Source organism: Lepisma saccharinum, chromosome 5 (genome assembly GCF_977018435.1).
Source record: "Lepisma saccharinum chromosome 5, izLepSacc3.1, whole genome shotgun sequence".
Lineage (NCBI taxonomy): Eukaryota > Metazoa > Arthropoda > Insecta > Zygentoma > Lepismatidae > Lepisma > Lepisma saccharinum.
Genome location: NC_139233.1, coordinates 18699587 through 18721996, shown reverse-complemented (window position 1 = coordinate 18721996; position 22410 = coordinate 18699587). Strand labels below are relative to the sequence as shown.

Sequence of the window (22410 nt, the reverse complement as noted above, 5' to 3'; positions counted from 1 at the left end):
CAATCACACATAGCAACTAAAGAAGTTTAAATATAATCTTATCTAAAGTTGTGTTTACACGCTGATAGAGAGCGGGTTACAAGGTGTGTCTCACGTGATCATTGAAGTTGAACAATACACATCAATGTCAAAAGTATATATTACTTCCTCTAAAAGAACAAAACGAATCTCAAGCATGAGTAACCTATACATGTTGAGTTTGTTCTAAAGTCTACTTTTATGTTCAGAAAGGCTAATCGGGACTGGGCCTACAGTTTGAAGTGGGATCCGAACCACTATGTGCCTATACCGGGTATCGAACCTTGGACCCTTTATTACAAGGTGACGACTTTATCACTACGCCATCGGGGAGGCCCTATCCCTACGTAGCCTGTATAAAAACAATAAACCACAACATCATGGAGCAACAGCTCTCTGAGAGGCAAGGCCTGCCAAGCGGCTTTTTCATTGAGTGACGCGTGGTCAGCGCATCGAGTCCCATCGCCGCTGTGTTTTGACTTTCGAGACCGGATCCCACTACTTTTCTTTTTTCAAGTAGCTCCCCAATTGTCCTCACGATGCTGGGTAAACACTGGAAATTTTGGGGGCTCCGTCCGGTAATCGAACCCAGGACTGCTTACACCAAAGGTGCTGGCCATTTGACTACGCGGGAGCCAATATAAAACGTACGTGCAATAAAAACTTACAAGGTTGTGTGTGTATGAGTATTATTTTGTCGCTTTTCACCCTCTTTAGGATAATGCTGACAATGAGGATGAATGACGATTAGATCACCTGCAAAGGAACAATCATCAACTCCAGGATTCGAATCTGGGACAGCCGGTGGCGAGATTGTGAGTCCAGCACTCAATCCACTCGGACACAGAGCCAACTGTACGCTGTTGCGACACATTTAAAACAAAAACGAGAACAAAACCTAATAATCTTTCGTGTTAACGAAGGAATTGATTGATTAACTTATTTGTTTAGTTTTACGTCGTTTATCTTCCATGTTTTCTACTCGTGAAGGAATAAATATTGTAATAATCAATAAATGAAGCTTATGAAAGAAAAAATAACATTTAGCCCCCATAATCAAATTGTCAATATGTCGCTGCCTTTAAACTAAGGTAGTGTCTACTGCCACGTTCTTTTTCTGCTGTAACCTCAAAAGAGACATGCACGTGGCAGCAGACTCTGTCTCTGTTTTATCGTGATTTAATCATGCTATGTATTCAATTACGTCTGTAACACATACTTTGAAGTTTTAGCGATTACTTACACAAAAATGTTTTAAGATTAGGTCCCTTAGCATTCTTCTAATAATAAACCTAAATGTTCTCGTAGTTAGGTTAGGTTCTGTTAGCATTATAATAATATCGCTAAATGCTTTCTAAAAAAAGAGGTTCTAAATTACATGTACATTCATTCCCATTAGTCATAAACTTGCATTTTTCACGTCTTCATCTGTTCTTAAGACTTGTAACATCTTCTTAGCAGACGAATTACTTGGCAGGAGCAAATTTGACGCTTATTCTTAGTGCTGATACGGGCGTGGCACCAGACTCGGTCTTTAACTAAACAGGCTTTTAAAACGGCATTGAATCTGTGTAAATCGCCAATAGCATAGAAAAGATTGTTATTTTTGCGGTCGTGAATAGAAACAATTCTAATTTGACTAGACGCCTTTCACAATATAAACGTGATTCCACTTTTACACATGTCTCTATTTTGACGCGTGATTTATCATAAGCAACTTGACATCATTATCTACAACGTGTAAAGGACGCGCCCATCATAATACAATGAATATTGCGACCCAGCAACAACCTTGATAAAATGAAAACCTTACATAATATCACGTTTTTCTCCTGCTTGAAGACATTAGATGTAATCTTGCTACGGTATATAATTGAAGAGCAGGATGTAAGTGTAATCAGTGTCACCATGTCCCTTCTGTTGTTGCTGTGTGCGTCTCTCCTGGCGGTCTCCTTGGCCCAGGATGACGAATTCTACTACGACACATTTCCGGATGATTTTATCTTCGGCTGTGCCACCGCAGCTTACCAGATTGAAGGGGGCTGGAATGCCAGTGGTAAGGTTCAATTACTATGTTCTCTGGATCGAACTCAAAGACTTGTCTCATAATTTTATATAAAAAAGTAATACGTCACAACACCCGAACTTCCATTACACGGATCCTTATGTTAACTACCATAATATCAACATGGCCACGGATAGTAAAAACAATACAGAACAATGAAAATACTGACGCAATTATTTTGAAATGTTTCGATAATAACAATAATGTAGTAAGCAAATTGTCAGAAAGACGTGGTGACGTAATCAAAATTCTTTAGAGCTTATAATTACATAAACATTTGAAGTAAGTCTGAAGGTTTCCTAGTGAAGAATGGAGAAACTATTTTCTCTGGATATCGACCAGGTGAGTTGTTTTGCTACACTGGAGCACTTGACTTTAGTTAGGCTATAAGATAACATACGTAACACATAGACTCACCAATAATACATTGAAATAATAATATTTTGTAACTGTAATTGGGGACTGCTTTTGTGTGTTGATAGAAAATAAATAAATAATTAATGCGAACTTGATAGTGTCAAGTGGAACTTGTGTGTTCATGCGAACTTTCTCTTAAGGAAAGGGCGAGAGTATCTGGGACCGGTGGGTCCATGAGGACCCAGGGAGGATATCTGACCATTCCAACGGAGACGTGGCCTGTGACTCCTACCATCTCTACCAGGAAGATGTCAGGATGCTCTCGGAAATAGGGGTGAGTAGGAAAGATTTGAGTAACTTACACACGGATGCATAGTTGTGAAAGTAAATCATCACAACTAACATTATCTCAAATAAGTAATTGTTAATTAATTATTTTCACAATTGTACAGGCCACTTTTTCACTACCGGCTGACCTTGGGAGTTATTTATATCTACCAAACACTGCTGAAGCGGATGGCAATTTCAATTGTAGGATGACGTGTACAAGGTTGCTCTCAAGGAAATTCTGAGAACCAAGGTCATTCGACTGTTATGTTCCTTTGTGCTCAAGAGGACCCACTTGCAACAGTGTCGTTTAGCAACCTTCGCATTTACAACGGCACAAGGGATGAAACTAAACACTTACACTAGATTTGGCAACATGGAGGGTCTCCGATTCTCGCTTGTTTGCTTGCGCGGCCAGCGTTCGGCACCTTGGAACACGAAAGGTAACGCAGCCGAATACAGGTGAAACCATCACCGAATCGTTTCCCAGCTACCAGGTCAAAAGGCGGCCAGTACAGGAGCAGCACCAAGAGTGGTCCAAAGTGCAATTGCAATGTAAATTGCAAATTTTGTGTTAAACTTAAAATGAAAGATACAGTTGTTTGCATCATGTAATAATTATTTGACCATTAAAATATATTCTTATTTGAAGATATAGCTAACCCAAATCTTTGGAAGTCATCCAGTGATCCCACTCACGGCAGAATGTCTGGAATTGAACTGGACTTACACGTATATAACTCTATGAACGACAACTACCACAGAGAAATTATACGTTCACAGTGTGTTCCAAAATTCTACTGATAAGGCTCACATTTCCTTCTTCTCTTTGCAGAGAAGCTGCTGAAACTTATCATTAGAACAGATAAGGGAGAGGGAAAATAAGATACCTGAGAATGAGAGAAAGGGCGATAAATGAAAGAAGTGAGGTAAAGTTAGACGAAGAGAGACAGAGAGAGAAAGGAAGAAAGATAAATCAAAAGAAGAGAAAGAGAGAGGAGGGGAATAAAATATAAATGAAGAATAAGAGAGAGAGGGGGGAAATAGATGATAAATAAAGAAATATTAAGGGAGAGGGAGAGAAACGGAAATAGAAAAGAAACATGAAAGTGGAGAGACAGAAAGAGAGAGAAAGGGGGGATAAAAGGTAAATAAATTAGAGGGAAATATAATGAAAGAGAAACAAAGAACCAAGAGAGAGAGAGAGAGAGAGAGAGAGAGAGGGGGGGTAAAGAAGATAAGTAAAGAAACAATGAAAAGAGAGAGAGAGAACGAGAGAGGGACGAAAAAATAATTAAGAGTGAAATATAAAGAAAGAGAAACAGAGAATCATCAGAGACACAGAGAGAAGAATATAAGTAAAGAAATAAAAGAGAGAGTAACAGAGAAGCAAGACAGAGATAGGTAGAGAAAGAGAGAGAGAAGATAGAGAAGAAACAGAGTGAACGTAAAGAAAATTATAGAAATAGCAATGATGAAGAATATATGAAGTCAACAGAAACAATCATACTGAGGCTGAGAAAAGAAGGAATGCTTGGAAGAGATTAAAGAAAATAAAAATACAACAGAGGTACAAATAAAAGTGTGAAAAAAAAGAAAAAATACATTTTTTTCTTATTGTAGATGCTGGAGGGTATAAAGTGATTCCTCTTGATGGTCCCTGCGAGCGAATATGGTCGACATCCCTATATAAGTGTGCCATATCTAACGTATATCATAGGGATATTTTGTCGGTGACGATGCTAATGAATTTTGAGGAAAGTAATACGTTTTCTTTGCTATTCCAGGCACAGGTTTACAGATTTTCTCTATCGTGGACAAGAATTCTACCCTCTGGATTCATTGACGTCATCAACCCTGATGGAATAGAATACTATAACAATCTCATCAATGCTTTGCTGGATAATGGCATTGAACCAATGGTGAGTTGGAAATGGATTTGTTACTATTAGTGGCGTTACCAGATCACTATGTACAAAAAGTAGGATGATAAGTTAAAATGTAGGAGGGACATACAGTAATGATTCACAGTCAATAATATATAATATCAGGAAATATTAATAAATAATATGGAACTGACAAATGTCATAGTGTTTAGTAGCTTAAAACCTATTTTCTAAAAGTTAACCACAGTGTACATCTTTTTTTTTTTAAAAAAAAAAATCGAAAACTGAATTTTTGAAACTGTAGTATTAGTATACAAAATTGTGCTTGAATTGTAAAATCTCCCCTTTCTCCCCAGGTTACCCTTTACCACTGGGATCTCCCCCAAAGCCTGCAGGATCTCGGGGGTTGGGCCAACCCTTTGATGGTGGATTACTACGAAGATTTTGCAAGGGTTGCTTTCAGAGAGTTCGGCGACAGAGTAAGTGAAATATTATGTGGATATTTACGATAATTTATACTACAATAACAAAGCAACACAAAAGTATAAATATCACACATCATACTTGTACAAACATAGGCACACACGCGAGCATATGCACACATAAGCGACTCAGAAAATCCGCCACGGATATATTACTGAAACAAAGCAAGATATACTCTAACAAGGAACAGAGAAGATGAGTTTGATTTTTATCTAATTGCATATTTATTTCTTTGTATGTAATCCAACAAAAATGACAAATGTTGGCAAATTACAATATTCGGAATGACTTCATGTTAAAATGTTTTTACATATTTTGAGGTAGCTATATTAAATATTTTCTGTTTTATAGATTAAAATTAAAATTAAATTACAAGACATGTAATAGTATATTCAACGATATTTTTACAGGTGAAGAAATGGATCACATTTAACGAACCATGGGTAGTGACTGTCTTGGGATACGGTCGAAATGGGATGCCTCCAGCTATAAATTCACATGGTATAGGGGAGTATTTGGCCACTCACACCATCATCAAGTCACATGCACGAGCATACCACATGTACCAGGACGAATTCAAGGCAGATCAGCAAGGTGAGACATGATTCTGATTTGATATGCTCAAAAAGTATTGTAACCACATTACTTTTTGTGACTTTTCTTCAAGTTGATACCCGTTACAGTCGACGTCAGAAATTGTATGGTTGAGGGAAATATACATTTTTACAGGAGGCCTTCGTAAAGGAGATTGCAGACCGAAGCGACGAGAGACACGTGTCGCTTGGAAGCGAACGCTCAGTAATCTATGTAACCTTTCGAACCGAAGCGTGGCTATGGGGCCACCCTGAACACAATATTGATGTTTGGGTGATTTGCAATTTACGCGTTTTTTAATATATACATGTTGTTTTAGGCTTTCGACTTCCCTTGTATGTTCCACATGTAGATCTGTACATTTCTTGGGCAACATGAAAACTGATTCCGTTATTAAATAATTGTTATTTTTATTTGTAGGTGAGATCGGAATAACTTTGAACATAGACTGGCGGGAACCACTACTTCCGGAATACGAAGAAGAGGCAGAAAGAGCCCGGCAGTTTTTTGTAAGAACCATCTTTCATAGGATTAACGTTTTGAATATTTGTATTAAGTTACGTAAGGTGTTGTGAGGTATTTTGAGGGGTAAGGCACTTTCTGGTCGTTCAAAATACTTCAGGGAAGTATAGTCACTGATTGGGACTGAAATTTTGTTCCTCCATGTTTGTCAACCAGGCCAGTTTAAGAATTTTTAATTTATTTTTGAGAGGGTGGGAAGAGGACAAGCAACAGTGAATAGTAACATCGTCGCCTTGTAACTAAAGGTTTCCGGATTCGATCCCCGGTGAAGGCAGAGATTGGGACGGATCACACTTAAACTGTATGTTCAGTCCCGATTAGCTTATTTATTTATTGAAATTTCGAGTACAGCAGAAACCATTTTATAGCGAAAAGAAACAATAATAAAACATTAGACTAGTGTTAAAAAACACAAAAATAAGATAAATTAAAATAAACAAGCCAACAGTACCAAGATAAACAGAGATCAGGATCACAATAGCATTACTTATGTACAATTGTTTCTAAGTTGATGAAAGACAAGTGTGAACTGAATATATCTACTTGGTTTGAGATGTTGTTGAACTGATTCGGTAGCCTATGGAATAAAGAACGTTGAACGAGTGAGAGCCTGGGAGTTGCATTGTGGAAAGTTTCCTTGCTCCGTGTTTTATGTCTATGCACTCTGAGGGAGAGTTCGTCGATTGGGATGCTACTGTGCTACATCTTAAGTTTCCATGAATGATCTTATATAGTAATTTCATATCTGCAATGTATATACGATATTCTGGAGTATTAACGTGTAAGACTCAAACATAAACTGTTCAGTCATATTCACCAAAAGTTCCGGACAAACTTCCTACGCGCAACTGTCATTCGAACAACCAATACATCCCTCAGAAGTCACGTGTATGTATGTGCTTCCATTGTCTTCGTTCTTGCAGAGAACAGAGAATAAATTTCATTCCTTATTGAGGTATATTGTAAATATGTTTTTGCCCCATTATCCATTTCATTAATTCGCCATTCTTCTTCAAACAACCGTGAACTGAACCTCTGTTTTCTTTCATAGATCGGTTGGTACGCCCACGCCATCTACACGGAAGATGGAGACTATCCACCTGTGATGAGAGAGTACATCGACAGAAACAGTTTGGACGAAGGTCGCAACAGATCAAGGCTACCAACTTTCACACCCGAAGAAGTGGAATACATAAAAGGTACAGGGTAGCAGTGTTTGTTGAAGTAATGAGCAATAGTTACTTCTTCGGTAAACGGTAATTGTAATGAGTAACTGTAACTCAATTATTTTACAATCCTTTTCTGTACATTTCAACAGTAACGAAGACAATTATGAGAGCAAGCAAATCATAACGAAGTAAGCTAAATTGAACATATTCATCAGAATCGTAAAGGTTTCGTTTTATTGTTTCATTCGGTTTACAAAAATGGATTGGGAGTTTATAAACACGCTATAGTGCACAGATATTTGGAATTGTATCAACATGCAAAACCTGGTAGATAGGTAACTCACAACATAACGACATGCGTGTAGCATAATATCAAAAGATTTATGTTGACGATGTTGAAAGAGGCTTTTAATCTCTGCTATATTTCGAGTATGTTTATGCAGAACACAAGGCAATAGGCTTTATCATTATCTTAACCCATTGCAATGGTCAGTACAAGACGTGAATTAATTATGTATTTTGGGTTGACATGTAGGAGAAAATTCAGTATGTGAAAACCATTCTGCACGTATTTTGGTTTCTAATTATTTCAAGACATTTCATAAGTGAATGTATGCTGTAGTTATAAGGATCTCGTAATAAGCATTGATTTATTATTTTTGCTTGAAGCACACATAAATGAAAGATGTAAAAAGCGTAAAATGATTAAGATATATTTTGATCTGGAATGTTTTAACAAATTGGAGATTTTCAAGCTTTTCTGTACTTGTCACATGGCAACAATTGAATCAATTCAGAAAGTAATTGTCAGGCACTCTGCATTAATACCGAAAGTAACCATCTAACATGTAAATATAAAGAATGGTTGTTAAAACTTAATTTGCAAACACTGTTTTCAAGAAAGAGCAAAGAAATAAGTACCTTCGTACAGGAAATGTTTTAATCTAAGATTGATAGTGACTACGTTTTGATAGCCATTGCTTACATGGTTCCTAAATACAACACTAGACAACAATCCCCATTTCAAGTAAACTGTAACAATGGTGATCGACTGGTAAAAACTTTGAGTGGTTAGGGTATAAAACTTGATAATCAACAAAAATATGGAACCGAGAAAAATGAAAGTTGAAGTTTTGTGGCATTATGCTCCCAACATTCTGTGTGTGCATAATCCCATTGCGGTATTTATTTTTCAGGTACGGGGGATTTCATCGGTATTAATCACTACAGCACCGTTCTAGTTTCGCCAGGAGTGTCCGGGGACATCCCCTCGTGGGAGAGAGACCAGGAAACAGCATCATCGGGCGATCCCTCGTGGCCGGGAGATGGAACAAAGGTTACTATTTTGATATAGATTTATGTGCTTATTCACGAGCTTCAGCTCAAAGAATATTATAGTGTTCGAATTGAAAGGGTGAAGTGAGGCAATTTCCCCTCTCTACGTTTTCCTTGTTTTTAATTTGGAGTTAATTCTGCGCTAAATTGATGATTCACAAAGAAATTTAATAAAATTTTCTTGCTCGGTGGCACATCAAGTTTATACTTGAAAGTGTTGGCGCTCTATTAAACTAATATTGTTGTTGGTTTGTATAACAGCCGCAGGCTGAACCTCGCCCTTTAATAAAGGAAAGATTGAAATTGAAATTGAAATTGAAAATATATATTGTGAAACATTAGAATAGAATTTACTGTAAATTTCTTTTATCCGGAAAACGGCTGAAATTTGCTAGTTCTTTTAATTTCAATATTCGTACTTACGTATTCTGCATTGAGAAACATTGTTGAAGGTGGCATTTCGCTTATTTCACGGAAATAAACTATATTTGTGACATATCGAGTAAGTTTTCTTGGTTGTTTCTTCCCTTCCGTAACATGCGAAATGGCCGTCACAGTTTCACCACCGTAGTCATTATGCAATGTTTCCACCTCACTCCACCCAAAAATACCTACGTAGCCCCACAAACAATTGACGCATAGCCCCACGAACCATTCATACCTAGCACCACGAACCATTTCCGGTAAGGTTAGATTAGGTTGGGTCACGTTTAGGTTACAATAGTTAAAAATTGGTTCAGAAAAAAAATGCGTAGCCCCACACACCATTCTCGCATAGCCCCACGAACCATTGACACATAGCCACACGAACCATTGACACACAGCCCCACAAACCATTTGCCGTAACGTATCTTCTTCAGTTACCTAAATGCGTGTTTGGAAACACTGGCCCGGATTACGTCATCACACACAGGCTACATCCATCTGGAAGTAAATGGATGCAAGAGCTTTCGTGCATCGGTCACACATTTATATCGAAAAATAGATGATTTACCGGCAAAATTCAAAAAATAATGCGAGAAAACATTTCCACCGAACTTCCACAACTATAAAGAAACTGCATTCGGTAAGTAATTTCTCCTGTAAATTTGAAGAAATTCGTTTTCCGGATATAAGAAATTTACCGAATTCTCTAAAAAGAATAAAGGAAAATTTACTGAGATGAACGCTGGGACACTGAATTTAATGTAGAAATTTCTAGTAACTGCTAGCCCTAGCTACTAACCAAACGGGGCCAACTAATAATAATGATAAACCGGAGTAGTAGTGTTATTTAATTAATTATATTTTGTTCTACAGATTGTTCCTTGGGGGCTTCGAGTCCTCATGAACTGGTTGAAGAATGAATACAACAATCCAGCCATTTATATAACGGAGAGTGGATATGGTGATGGGAACCCAACTCTTAATGATACATTCAGGGTCACTTACTATACGGTGAGCACGTAATTTTATTTTCCATTTGGTAATTTGAAATTACGACTTGTATTGATCCGTGTAAGATGCTATAAACTTAGAGCTTATTTTGTATCTCTTTTTTTTCTCTTTCATTGCACTTCTCTTGCCTTCTTTTCTTTCTCTTAATCAAGGGATCCCGGGTTCGATACTCAGTTGAGGCACATAGTGGTTCGGATCCCACTTTAAACTGTAGGTCCAGTCCCGATTAGCCTTACTGTGCATAAAGTGGACTTAAAACACGAACTCATTCATTCTTCTTTCTCCTTTATTCTCGTCTTAAAATCTTTATTTTCTTCCTTCCCCTATACTTCCCTTTCCCAACTCTTTCTTTGCCCTTCTCTTTTTCTGACCTCCGTTTTATTACTTTCCTTCTTCTCCTTGTCCTCTCCTCTCTTCTCTTTTATCTTTTATTTTCTTTTTCTTTTCACGTAATATTTCTTCTCTTTTCACCTCTCCTTTTGATTTCTCTCCCCTTGCCTTCTCTCCTCTCGCCTCCTCTTCTTTTCTGTTTCCGTCTCTTCTTTCTCATTTATTCTTGCGTCATCTATTTTACATTCTTCCCTCCCCTATACTTGCCTTCAATTTATCCTCTTTTCTCATTTCATCTCTATTTTTGCCCTACTCTTTCTCCGGGTCTCTTTTATTCTCTCCCTGTGCTCTTCTCTCTTTCTATTTCTTATTTTATTATTTTCCTTCTCCTTCTCTTCTCTTTTCTCTTACTGTTCCTTATAATGTATTTTCTTTTCTTCTTTCGGAATATCGCGCTATTGCAGTTGAAACCTGTGAGATGAAGCGACCCAGCTGGAATGAGTAGTGCTTCAGAACCTTGAGCTCCTTTAGGAGTTGGTATGGCTCATGGAGTCATAATAGTTTACCCTGAAGAGACACAAACGAGTCCGCAGGGAGGATCCAGGAGGACAAGTGTCCCCCCTGAGAATTCTGTAAAGTGTTAATGTACTTCGAATGGTGGAATTGTAGCGATATTTCATAGCAAAAAATGTTGTTTTCTGTGACTTACAGGCCGTAATTTACAGCAACTATTATTATTATTATTTGAAGTAGGTTCACATTTAAGCTTACAGTCTATTTTACACTGATTATCTAACTATAAAAACAGCTTTTTGTCAATATACAGTTATGCAAATTGTATATAGATATACAAAAGATGGAAATTACAAATGTATTTAATTTTAAAAACATTAGTAACAGAAATAATAGCAATAATAATAATAATAATAATAATAATAATAATAATAATAAAAGTTTCTATGAACTTGCCCCCATGCGGAAAAAAAATCGTTCGGGTGCCCTTGAAATGAGTGGAAATGTGTCTACATGCCGAGTGCAACTGGTGAAAGAATTTTACCTTAATGGATTCCAATGCTATTCTGATGATTACTCTCTGTTGTTGAGTCGTAAATACTTGTCCGTCACCACCAGTGAGGACGTTTTCCAAGACGCTCTATTATCTTTCACGAATTTCTCAAACTATTCACTTGCCATTGCCAGCCGAAACAGCTTCTGGCCATTATTCTACCAGGAGCAATCGACGCGCCCTCAGCCAATAGCGTTACTCTTAGTAGAGAGGCAGCACTTCGTTCCTACGCGTCAGCAAAAATTCTATGCAACTGGTGTTATGTTACATCCGGTGTAGCGGGGTACGAGCTGTTTTATTGTTGAGTCAGCAGAACGTGTCTGATCACGTTGAAGACATCGGAAGCGGTGGGGGGAGGGGGTCAATGGATTTGTCACGTTGTTTTTTGATGTATGCTAACCTAACACGTGCGTATGTTTGTGTGTGTGTGGAGGAAATGCGCGCGCAACCATTGCGTATGATTCAAAGACATGAAGAAATGATTTAAAGATGGCGCCGAAGGTGCTGTACCCCCGAAAAGCTTAGCGGCTAAGGTTATTGCTCTGTAAAACAAGAGGCGTCGAGGGTTCGATTCCTGGTAGAGTCAATATTGATTGATTGATAGATTGAGTTAGTTTTTGTAAGTCTGTTTTATGCACGGCAAAACTAATCAGGATTGGAGCTACAGTTGAAAAGTGGTGATTCGGACCACTATGTGCCTCCACCGAGTATCGAACCTGGGACCCCTTGATTACAAGGCGACGATGTCAATATTGAATGGTCTCGATTAGCCTGTGTGTAAATAAAGGCAACAAAATGGTTGAGTTCGAAAATCGAGTTGGGTTAGTGGTTAATGTTGTCACCTGGCAATGAAGAGGTCGCGGGTTCGATTCTCTAGGTAGTTAAATTAGGCCAATTGTTTAGTCCCGCCATTATAGGTCCCCGATTAGTCCATCTATGCATAAATAGTGTTTGAATAAAATCAATATGGCGGCTTTGGGTTAGTGGTTATTGTTGTCGCCTGGTAATGAAGAGGTCGCGGGTTCGATTTTCTAGGTAGTTAAATGAGGCCAATTGTTTTGTCCCGCCATTATAGGTCCCGATTAGTCCATCTGTGCATAAATAGTATTTGAATAAAATCAATATGGCGGCCGCGTTTTGTGTTTGGCGGCGGCGGCGGCGACCGGACGCGGCGCGGGGGGTGTTTTTTATTCCGCGAGATGTTTTAACCAAGTGGTTGAGGGTTCGATTCCCAATGTTGGTGAAAATTGGATATTCAATTGTATTTGTTTAAAAGTTCCGATTAGCTTTTTGTGCACAAAGAGAAAATGAACTAATTGGAAATAGGATGTTTATGCTGTAATGAAAAGGTCCCCGGGTTCGATTCACAATGTCAAATTGGCTGATAATGATGTTGTTTCTAAAATAATAAAAAAGAAGTGTGTTGAGTCCCCATTAGTATTTATGCAGGAACAGATATTAAAAATCAAAACAAAATGGCTGTGACTGGTGTTTAGTATTCGAAAGGTTCCAGGTTCGAGTCCAAATGTTGGCAAATTTTTAATTTAATAGTTATAATTTTTTTTAGTTTACAGAATTCTTTCCCATTTATTGCATTTTGGCGAACATGTCCCCCCCTTTGTGGCATTTGGACATGATGGAGATATACATAGAAATTGTTGTCAAAGTGCCTAATAATGATTTTCTGTTTAAATAAAAAAAAGTGTGTTATCAGTCCCGATTAGCACGAACAGATATTCAAAAACAAAACAAAATAGCTGATATTGTTGTTTAGTATTCAAAAGGTTTTGGGTTCCAATGCTGGCAAATTGCAGAATAACATTGATTTGTTTAAAAAGTGAGTTACTATTCCCGATTATCCTTGATACACAAATAGAAAATGGGTGATTTTGGAGTTTTGCAACCAACGGGGGTCGAGGGTTCGATTTTCACTAGGGGCTAATGTTGTCGTTTTTTACGCAGTCCCGATTAACCGTAATGCATAAAGCTGTTTCAACGAATATCGAACCTGGAACGTTTTGATTACAATGCAAAGATTTTACCACTAATGTATGCTATGTTTTAAAACCAAAAATAAATAATAGTATCGAATTTTTTAAAAGATGCTTTACCACTCTCGATTAGCCATTATGCACAAAAAGATGTGTTTTGAAACCAATGGGGTCGAGGGTTCGATTCCAACTGGGTATGTGTGTTGAGGAAATTAAAGGTCAACAGGCATGGAAAGTTTTTACTCGCCATCTCAAAATAAGTTTTTGGGCTTGGTACAGGTAGCTTTTTGTAGAAAGCCCCACAACGGCATCAACGTGGCTACCATCTGTGGGGGCCTCTTTTTTTTAAGTTGGAGAGGGGCTGAAGCGATGGTGATGGCTTCCAATAATGGGTTCACTGTTGTTTCTTTTTCAAAAGTGGTCATGAATTTCAAACAGGCAGCACGTAGTACATTAACATCTTCTACACAGTACTTTCTCAACTCCTTCTGCATATTGAAAACTACCCCTGTTTTCTGTTGTTCACTATGCCATTCCAAAAAACTGGTTCTCTGATTCTCCATCATAGAATCAACAGCGTAAAATTCAGTACCAGGGACACATCCGACATATTCTTTATTTTTCAAAGTATTAAAAAAAATGAGGAAAATACCCTTTGGACATTGGGAGATCAAATGCTTTCGGTAATTTGTTGAGCGCCATTGGAATAAAGTTGAGAGAATCTATGAAATGGATATTATGCATCTTCAAAGATAATATTTTGGCTCCATTCATGATAACAGACGGTGTCCATTTCATTTTTTCGATCATAGTTTGCAGTACAAAGTGCGAATCATACCCTCTACTATTGTGTGCAATACACACAATATTGTTAATTTTGGTGCGGTGAGCTGAAACAAATTGCAGAAAATTGTAAACAGGTTCTGTACTATCAAAAATGTGCTGTTTTTTCCCGCATACACTGCACCATTGAGACATATCTTTGTTCTCAATGCAATTATAGCATACATTTTGGCATACCAAAAGATTTGGAATATTTTTAAACAAATACAATTGAATATCCAATTTTCACCAACATTGGGAATCGAACCCTCAACCACTTGGTTAAAACATCTCGCGGAATAAAAAACACCCCCCGCGCCGCGTCCGGTCGCCGCCGCCGCCGCCAAACACAAAACGCGGCCGCCATATTGATTTTATTCAAATACTATTTATGCACAGATGGACTAATCGGGACCTATAATGGCGGGACAAAACAATTGGCCTCATTTAACTACCTAGAAAATCGAACCCGCGACCTCTTCATTACCAGGCGACAACAATAACCACTAACCCAAAGCCGCCATATTGATTTTATTCAAACACTATTTATGCATAGATGGACTAATCGGGAATCTATAATGGCGGGACTAAACAATTGGCCTAATTTAACTACCTAGAGAATCGAACCCGCGACCTCTTCATTGCCAGGTGACAACATTAACCACTAACCCAACTCGATTTTCGAACTCAACCATTTTGTTGCCTTTATTTACACACAGGCTAATCGAGACCATTCAATATTGACATCGTCGCCTTGTAATCAAGGGGTCCCAGGTTCGATACTCGGTGGAGGCACATAGTGGTCCGAATCACCACTTTTCAACTGTAGCTCCAATCCTGATTAGTTTTGCCGTGCATAAAACAGACTTACAAAAACTAACTCAATCTATCAATCAATCAATATTGACTCTACCAGGAATCGAACCCTCGACGCCTCTTGTTTTACAGAGCAATAACCTTAGCCGCTAAGCTTTTCGGGGGTACAGCATCTTCGGCGCCATCTTTAAATCATTTCTTCATGTCTTTGAATCATACGCAATGGTTGCGCGCGCATTTCCTCCACACACACACAAACATACGCACGTGTTAGGTTAGCATACATCAAAAAACAACGTGACAAATCCATTGACCCCCTCCCCCCACCGCTTCCGATGTCTTCAACGTGATCAGACACGTTCTGCTGACTCAACAATAAAACAGCTCGTACCCCGCTACACCGGATGTAACATAACACCAGTTGCATAGAATTTTTGCTGACGCGTAGGAACGAAGTGCTGCCTCTCTACTCTCTTTGGAATGGAATAACCTAATTGAAGGACGTAACTGTTGGCATGTAGCCATATCTTATAAGGTGTCAAATATAATGGCGCGAGTCCTGGAACTTTTTGATGCTACCTCGTATATATGTATGCATGTACAATATTTTTAATTGCAGAGCTACCTTGACGAGCTGTTAAAAGCTGTAAAAATTGATGGAGTGAATGTGAAGGGATACACAGCGTGGAGCCTGATGGACAACTTCGAATGGGGTAGTGGATACACGTAAGTGATGCTTTCCTGCATAATGTAAACCCAGAAGAGGTTGCTGATAATTCGTTTGAGATCACCAAAAAGCTTTAACGTATTTCCGTTTCATTTTAATATGTAAGTCCTATAAGTTATATTTACACTGTAGTTCTTTGATATGTTAAGTCTATGTAGTGAACCATATTATCATTATTTGGTAATATTCTCTAAGATAATGCACTTTTTCAGTCAACATTTTCTTTTCCTCTATTGAGCAAAACCTAGTCACTAAATGTAAACAAAGATCTAATGTCCGTGTCCGTGAATGATTGATAGACTTTCGGAAGATAAATATAGCAGGAACTACAAAGCCCATTCAAAATTGGCGCTATATGTTCATGTTACCTTGCTTCACCACAAGGTTCCTCCACCCTCAGAATGGCGTACAGCACACGAAAGTTGGGCATTCAGAAGACGGTTTCACCTCGTCGAATATCGATAGAGACCAAGCGAAGCTGAAAATTACCACAAGAAGCTATAGTTGAATATTTTCATGCGAAAATATACCCAAAACAGTAAATCACATAGATAATCTGAAATGTCTGTCTGTGCAGGTATGAATCTCGCAACATGAAAACGTTGAGAAAGGTATTTTACGGAAAATTGTTCACTCACGGCCGAGGTGAATTTTGTAGAAAATGAGAGAGAGAGAGAAAGGGAGGGAGAGAGAGAGAGAGAGAGGCAGGGAGAGATTGAGTGGAGGGAGGGAGAGGGGGCTAGTTCTGTGTGATACCAGATGAGGTTTATTAGTAACAGCACCTCGATATTATACAATATGGGGGAATGGAAGCGAGTGCTGTGCCGAGTACGAGAAGCAATCGACATGAATCCAGCTGAAGCCTCTCGGAGTGCTATTGTGACTGTTTCTACCTCAGAAGCTGACCTTGTAGCACTCAGCAAAAAGCTACACAGCTTTAGACTTTGCACATCCTCGAAGACGAAGCTAGAACTCATAAATTAAATCGGGATTCTGCATCAGCGACGCAGAAGTGACGATAAAATGGTAGAAAATTTGGTTGCCTTTCAAATTAATCACATACGAATTTTATGAATTCAGACTGTAGATGCATTATACTTTCCTCCTACAATTCCGAAACACTTTCAAATGCTGTAACATCATAACGACGACTTTCTGGTTTTATTGGAAATAAAATCCGATCCTATTACTCTTATGCAATTTACGTACAGTCATCAGCAATAAAAATGCACTTCACTGCAATGCTTTAAGCGTGTTCCCTCTACGGCGGTGGCAGAAGTTGCCATCGAAAATTTGTCACTTGTTGTCGGAGAGTTAGACAACATACATGACGCGTTGTAGGAAAACGAGTATATCAGTATAGGTGTCCCATCTTTATTGCTGGTGACTGTACGTGGAAATTACCTATTACCTGGGTATTTCAGGACATCTCCTGATAAATGTTGATTTGTTTCTTAACATTTCAGGACCAAGTTTGGCATCTACCAGGTGGATTTCGAAGATCCTGCTAGAACTCGGACTCCCAAAGAGTCTTCTAGGGTATACAGCCAGATCATTGCAGACAGGGGATTCCCAGAACCAAGCGCAAGATAAACCTTCAATTTCACTTCATAATTGATGATTGTTTTAAATATGGAGTGGACTTCTTTGTGTGTAAATAACGAAAGCGAAATCACAAGTTTCAAAAACAAATTCTGTTGCTAGGAAGAAATCATATTTTGTACAAAATGTTATGTAAATATATTCTTTCAGAAAATATGTAGCAAACTTCTTTATTTTACATGTTTTGGAAGGTTTACATCCACCTTTACATACACCTAAGCTATAATAATTGAAGTAATAATAATTATTATATTCATTAAAAACCTTGTATACTGAAGTTTCATTTTCGCGAATTATTATCTCATTTCGGAACATGCGTATTAGTTATTTTACCTTGTCCTTCAGGCATATAAGGGGGTTGCGTGAGTAGCTCCTACCAATGTTTCCGGTGGGAATTTTTCAAGTATTGTTCTTGCAATAAAGCATCTCTGGGCTTAGCCCAGTCTCTATTAAACCCTGTGGGACGGGTGAGGCGCACACAGCGTGGTGCTGGTCACACCACCTCCACCAATTGGCCAGATCATGAATGTATGGGGCTACCTGCTCACCTCCAATATGCCTCCATGGCATATGGCAAACGTGATCTCTTACCGATTTTTTTTAAAAAAAACTTTCTTTTTTGACAAATGTACATCAAATTATACAGAAATTATATCCGGTAAGGACGTCTGGAGGGGGGCAATAGGGACCATGTCCCCCCTTAAAAAATGAATGTTAGCCTAAAATTGTGTGTTTTGCACATATAATTTAATTTCATTCACAGTCATCTGTGTTAATTATTATAAGGACATTGCAAGAATATGACAACTTGAAGCTGAAGAAGTGTTTCTTGAAGGGGCAAAGCTATTATGGGAAATAATATGCCTTGTTTGCCCTCCTAGGGGCAATCCTGTGGGAGTTCATGATTACAATTACAACTTTATTTCCGATGAGTTTTTTAGACTTTAACCACTGATCAGTCTCCGAAACTTAGGTATATAAATTTTAAACACTGGTTAAATGCCCAAAAACCCATCATGAATGAATCAGCACTGCTCAGCTACAAAGTACAATTTTATTTATCACAAAACTCACATAACACGTCAAGTAAAATACATATATTTATACGAGGGCCATACCGAAAGTAATGCAAAAGTAGTCATAACCTCATTATTAACTGATGTAGATCGTTCAAATTGCACATGTAGGTGGAGTGACCCTACCTCTATACAAACCAGCTACTCAACATAGTCTTTATTTAAACGATGCATTTGCACCATCGTTGAACCCAACTCTAGAATCCTCTTTGAAAAAAGTTCGGTGTGCACTGTCCGACATCCACAGAAGGCTACAGAATGTGTACAGAGATGACACCATTGACAAGAGCAATGTGCACAGGTGGATGAAGAAGTTTACAGAAGGGAAAACCAGCATTAAAGACAAACCGCACAGTGGGAGACCATCAACTGCGACCACTGACACGAATCATCAGCGAGTGGATGAGTTGATTACGCGCCATTCTCCTTGATTTCCTGGAATGCGGCCGTACCATCAACAGCGAGCGGTACATTGAGACACTCCATAAACTTAGAGAAGCCATTAGGAGGAAGAGACCGCACAAGAATCTGAAAGCGATCCACATACACCATGGCAATGCGCGACCACACACCTCCTTGGCAACAAATCAGGTGATCGGCAAAATGGGCTGGTCCGTGGTTCTCCATCCGCCGTACAGCCAGATCTGGTACCCTGAGACTTCTACTTGTTTGGTCCCATGAAAGGACAGTGTTCCGGGACAACGATTTGATGACTCAGACGAGGTGAAAGTGGCTGTGAAGAAGTGGATTCGACAGTGCACACCGGACTTTTTTCAAAGAGGATTCTAGAGTTGGGTTCAACGATGGCGCAAATACTACTCTGTAAATGGAGACTATGTTGAGTAGCTGGTTTGTATAGAGGAAGAGTCACTCCAACTTACCTTACCACATGGCGCTACAGCTCCTCATGGGCTTTGGCCTCCTCAACTATGTGCCTCCATCTATTCCTGTCCTCTGCAATCTCCCACCATCTTTTCACCTTCTTGTGACGCAAATCTTCCAGGACACCATCTAGCCATCTTGTCATTGGTCTTCCTCTTCTTCTTGTTGAATAGATTTTTTCTTGCATCACTTTCATTTGCATTCTATCCTTTCCCATTCTCTGTACGTGACCCAGCCACCGCATTCTTTGTGATTTAATAAATCTCACAATATCCTCTTTCCCTAGTATATGGTTAATTTCTTCATTAGTTCTTATTCTCATTAACCGGTCCATATATTTTGCGTATCACCCTTCTCTCAAATCTGCGCAATGCTTCCTCTTCTGTCTTATTCATTACCCATGTCTCTGAACCATATGTTATTATAGGTCTTATGAACGTTTTATATATGGTAATTTTGAGATTCCTGTTTATTAGTTTGCTCTTTAATATTTGCATGTTTGCATAATATGCTCTATTCCCCATGTATATCCTTTCCTTTATCATGCTATCTTTTTTATTTTGTTCATTTATGGTCAGCCCTACGTATTGGAATGACCTGACTCTTTCAAATTCCTTCCCATTTATTTCCATTCTTTCCTCTCTATATTTGTCAGGTTTTTGGGTAACAATCATGTACTTTGTTTTATTGACATTTGTTTCTAGTCCTAACCCATTTGCAGTTTCTTCTAATCTCTGGTATGTTCTCTTTAAATCGTTTCCTGTTCGTGCTATTATTGCAATGTCATCTGCATATGCACATATTTGAGTGCTCTTTGTAAAAATTGATCCTCTCTTATCTACCTTTTGAACGGCCACGTGTAATGCTAGTATGAAGAGTGTGGTTGACAGTCCATCTCCTTGTTTGACTCCTCTGTAATATGGAAACTCTCTGCTTGTTTCATTTCCTATTTTCACTTTTGCTCTGGTCTGTTTCATTGTCATTTCTATTAAATTTATTAACTTGATGGGGATTTTTAATTCTTGCATAGCTCTACTCAGTTCGGGTCTCCTTATACTATCAAAAGCTCTTTTGTAGTCAATGAATAGAATTAGGAGGTCTATTGCATATTCATAGTGTTTTTCAATTATCTGTTGTATAACGAATAATTGATCTGTTGTACCCCTGCCTGGTCTAAATCCACATTGATATTCTCCTACTATAGCTTCAGTATATTTCTTCAGTCTTTCATTAATAATACTGGTAAGGACTTTGTACACCACATTTAGCAGCATTATTGGTCTATAGTTACTACATTCCGTTCGATCCCCTTTTTTGTGTATTGGGCATATTATTCCAACTTTCCATCCTTCCGGCATTTGTTCTTCTTTCCAGATCCGTTCCAGGAGTTTATGGATTTCAATTTTCATTGTCAGTCCTGCCATCTTTAGCATTTCTATTATTATACCGTCTTCTCCTGGTGCTTTGTTATTTTTCGCTTTTCTAATTGCTATTTCTATCTCCTCCATTGTTGGTGGGTCTTCAATGCTTCCCTCATTGTATCCATCTATTCCTGTTGTTCCCACTAGTTCCTCTTCTTTTCCTAGTTGTTCTTGATAATATTCTGCCCATCTCTCTAATTTTTTATGCTGATCTCCTATCACTGCTCCGTTTTTATCCTTATAGCCAATTTCCTTTGGTGAGTCACTCCAACTACATCAGTGAAATTTGAACGATCTACATCAGTTAATAAAGAGTTTATGACCACTTTTGCATTACTTTCAGTACGACCCACGTATATTACTCTATGATAAGATCTTACACAAGAGTGAATTATGCCTGACGGTAAATATTATACGCGTATTACAATGAAAAATCTATTCCCTTGTTAATATCAAAGCATGGAAAGTAAGGATAATAAGAAGATTCTGTTTAGGTGTAAATTCGGGTTTCATTTTAATGATTGTGCAAGAAAAACTGAAAATATACAGAAAATGTGATTGAAAGAGAGTATCTTATCTATAGGGGAATATTGATATTATTACTTTAGCAAAAACTATCCCCAGAAAGTAACTAGAAATTTATGAATATCTTATAATATCTATTGAGGCAAAAGCCCAGCTTTGGGAACAGTCCAAACTGCTTCCTCAGTTTTCAAATCAAATGTTAAATTCAATTTCTCGTCGGAAGGTGAAGCGTCATTGAAAAAGTCTGCTCTGCCATTCGCTACATCAGCGACTGCTCTTAATATTGCACCATTTTCAAGGATAATGTACAGTGTCACACCTATAGAGCGAAACTGACATTTTCACTCAGCAAATTCAGCAAGTGACCATCTTCTCCTCGAGGTTGGAATTCACTATTGATAGTTTCCAATATAGTCGTTGGTGGTGTATGCGATGTCCCTACTCTCATTGTACATCTGTGAAGGTCGAGGTTCCTTTTGAACATGGAACTTAATATATCTTAGTCATTTTAACCAAATGCATTACGGAACCAGTTGTCAACACCAACCACGTTTTCAACTCTTCCACATGCTCCTTCCATGAAGCATAAATGTTATGGCAACTTCTTTCTGGCTGACTTTGAAATTAGAAGTAGGGGAACTGAGGCAAGTTGACGAAGCAGGTAAGATGACGAATTCCATTTTTCTTGGTAATAGCTCGTGGTGGCTCTGCGGGACGACATTCCAAAGTTAGCAGGCGTGATGGCAATCGTCGGGAGACAAATCTCTTGAGATGGCGAAGTACTCAACTTCTTGCAGGCAAGGACATACGTTGTGTATAATCGGTATCGATTTTCGGGCTTCATACAAAATTCTGGAAATGTAAATATTACACTAATAAATCAGATAGCAGAAGGAAGGGTAAAGTGGCCAGTGCGGGCAAAGTGGCCATGTGAGTTTTCTTCGCTGCAAAGCGCTTCC

General features: G+C 38.4%; 1 protein-coding gene across 1 annotated transcript; it reads left to right on the top strand.

The window, feature by feature from the left end:
- Positions 1-1903: 1903 nt before the first annotated feature.
- LOC145987685 (myrosinase 1-like) lies at positions 1904-17703 on the top strand. Its single transcript, XM_083122225.1, has 11 exons — positions 1904-2074; positions 2641-2774; positions 4555-4689; positions 5010-5132; positions 5547-5730; positions 6151-6239; positions 7304-7451; positions 8618-8757; positions 10056-10193; positions 15838-15944; positions 17412-17703. The coding sequence occupies exons 1-11, from the start codon at positions 1927-1929 to the stop codon at positions 17536-17538; spliced, it is 1473 nt and encodes a 490-aa protein (XP_082978351.1). The 5' UTR covers positions 1904-1926; the 3' UTR covers positions 17539-17703.
- The last annotated feature ends 4707 nt before the right edge of the window (positions 17704-22410 follow it).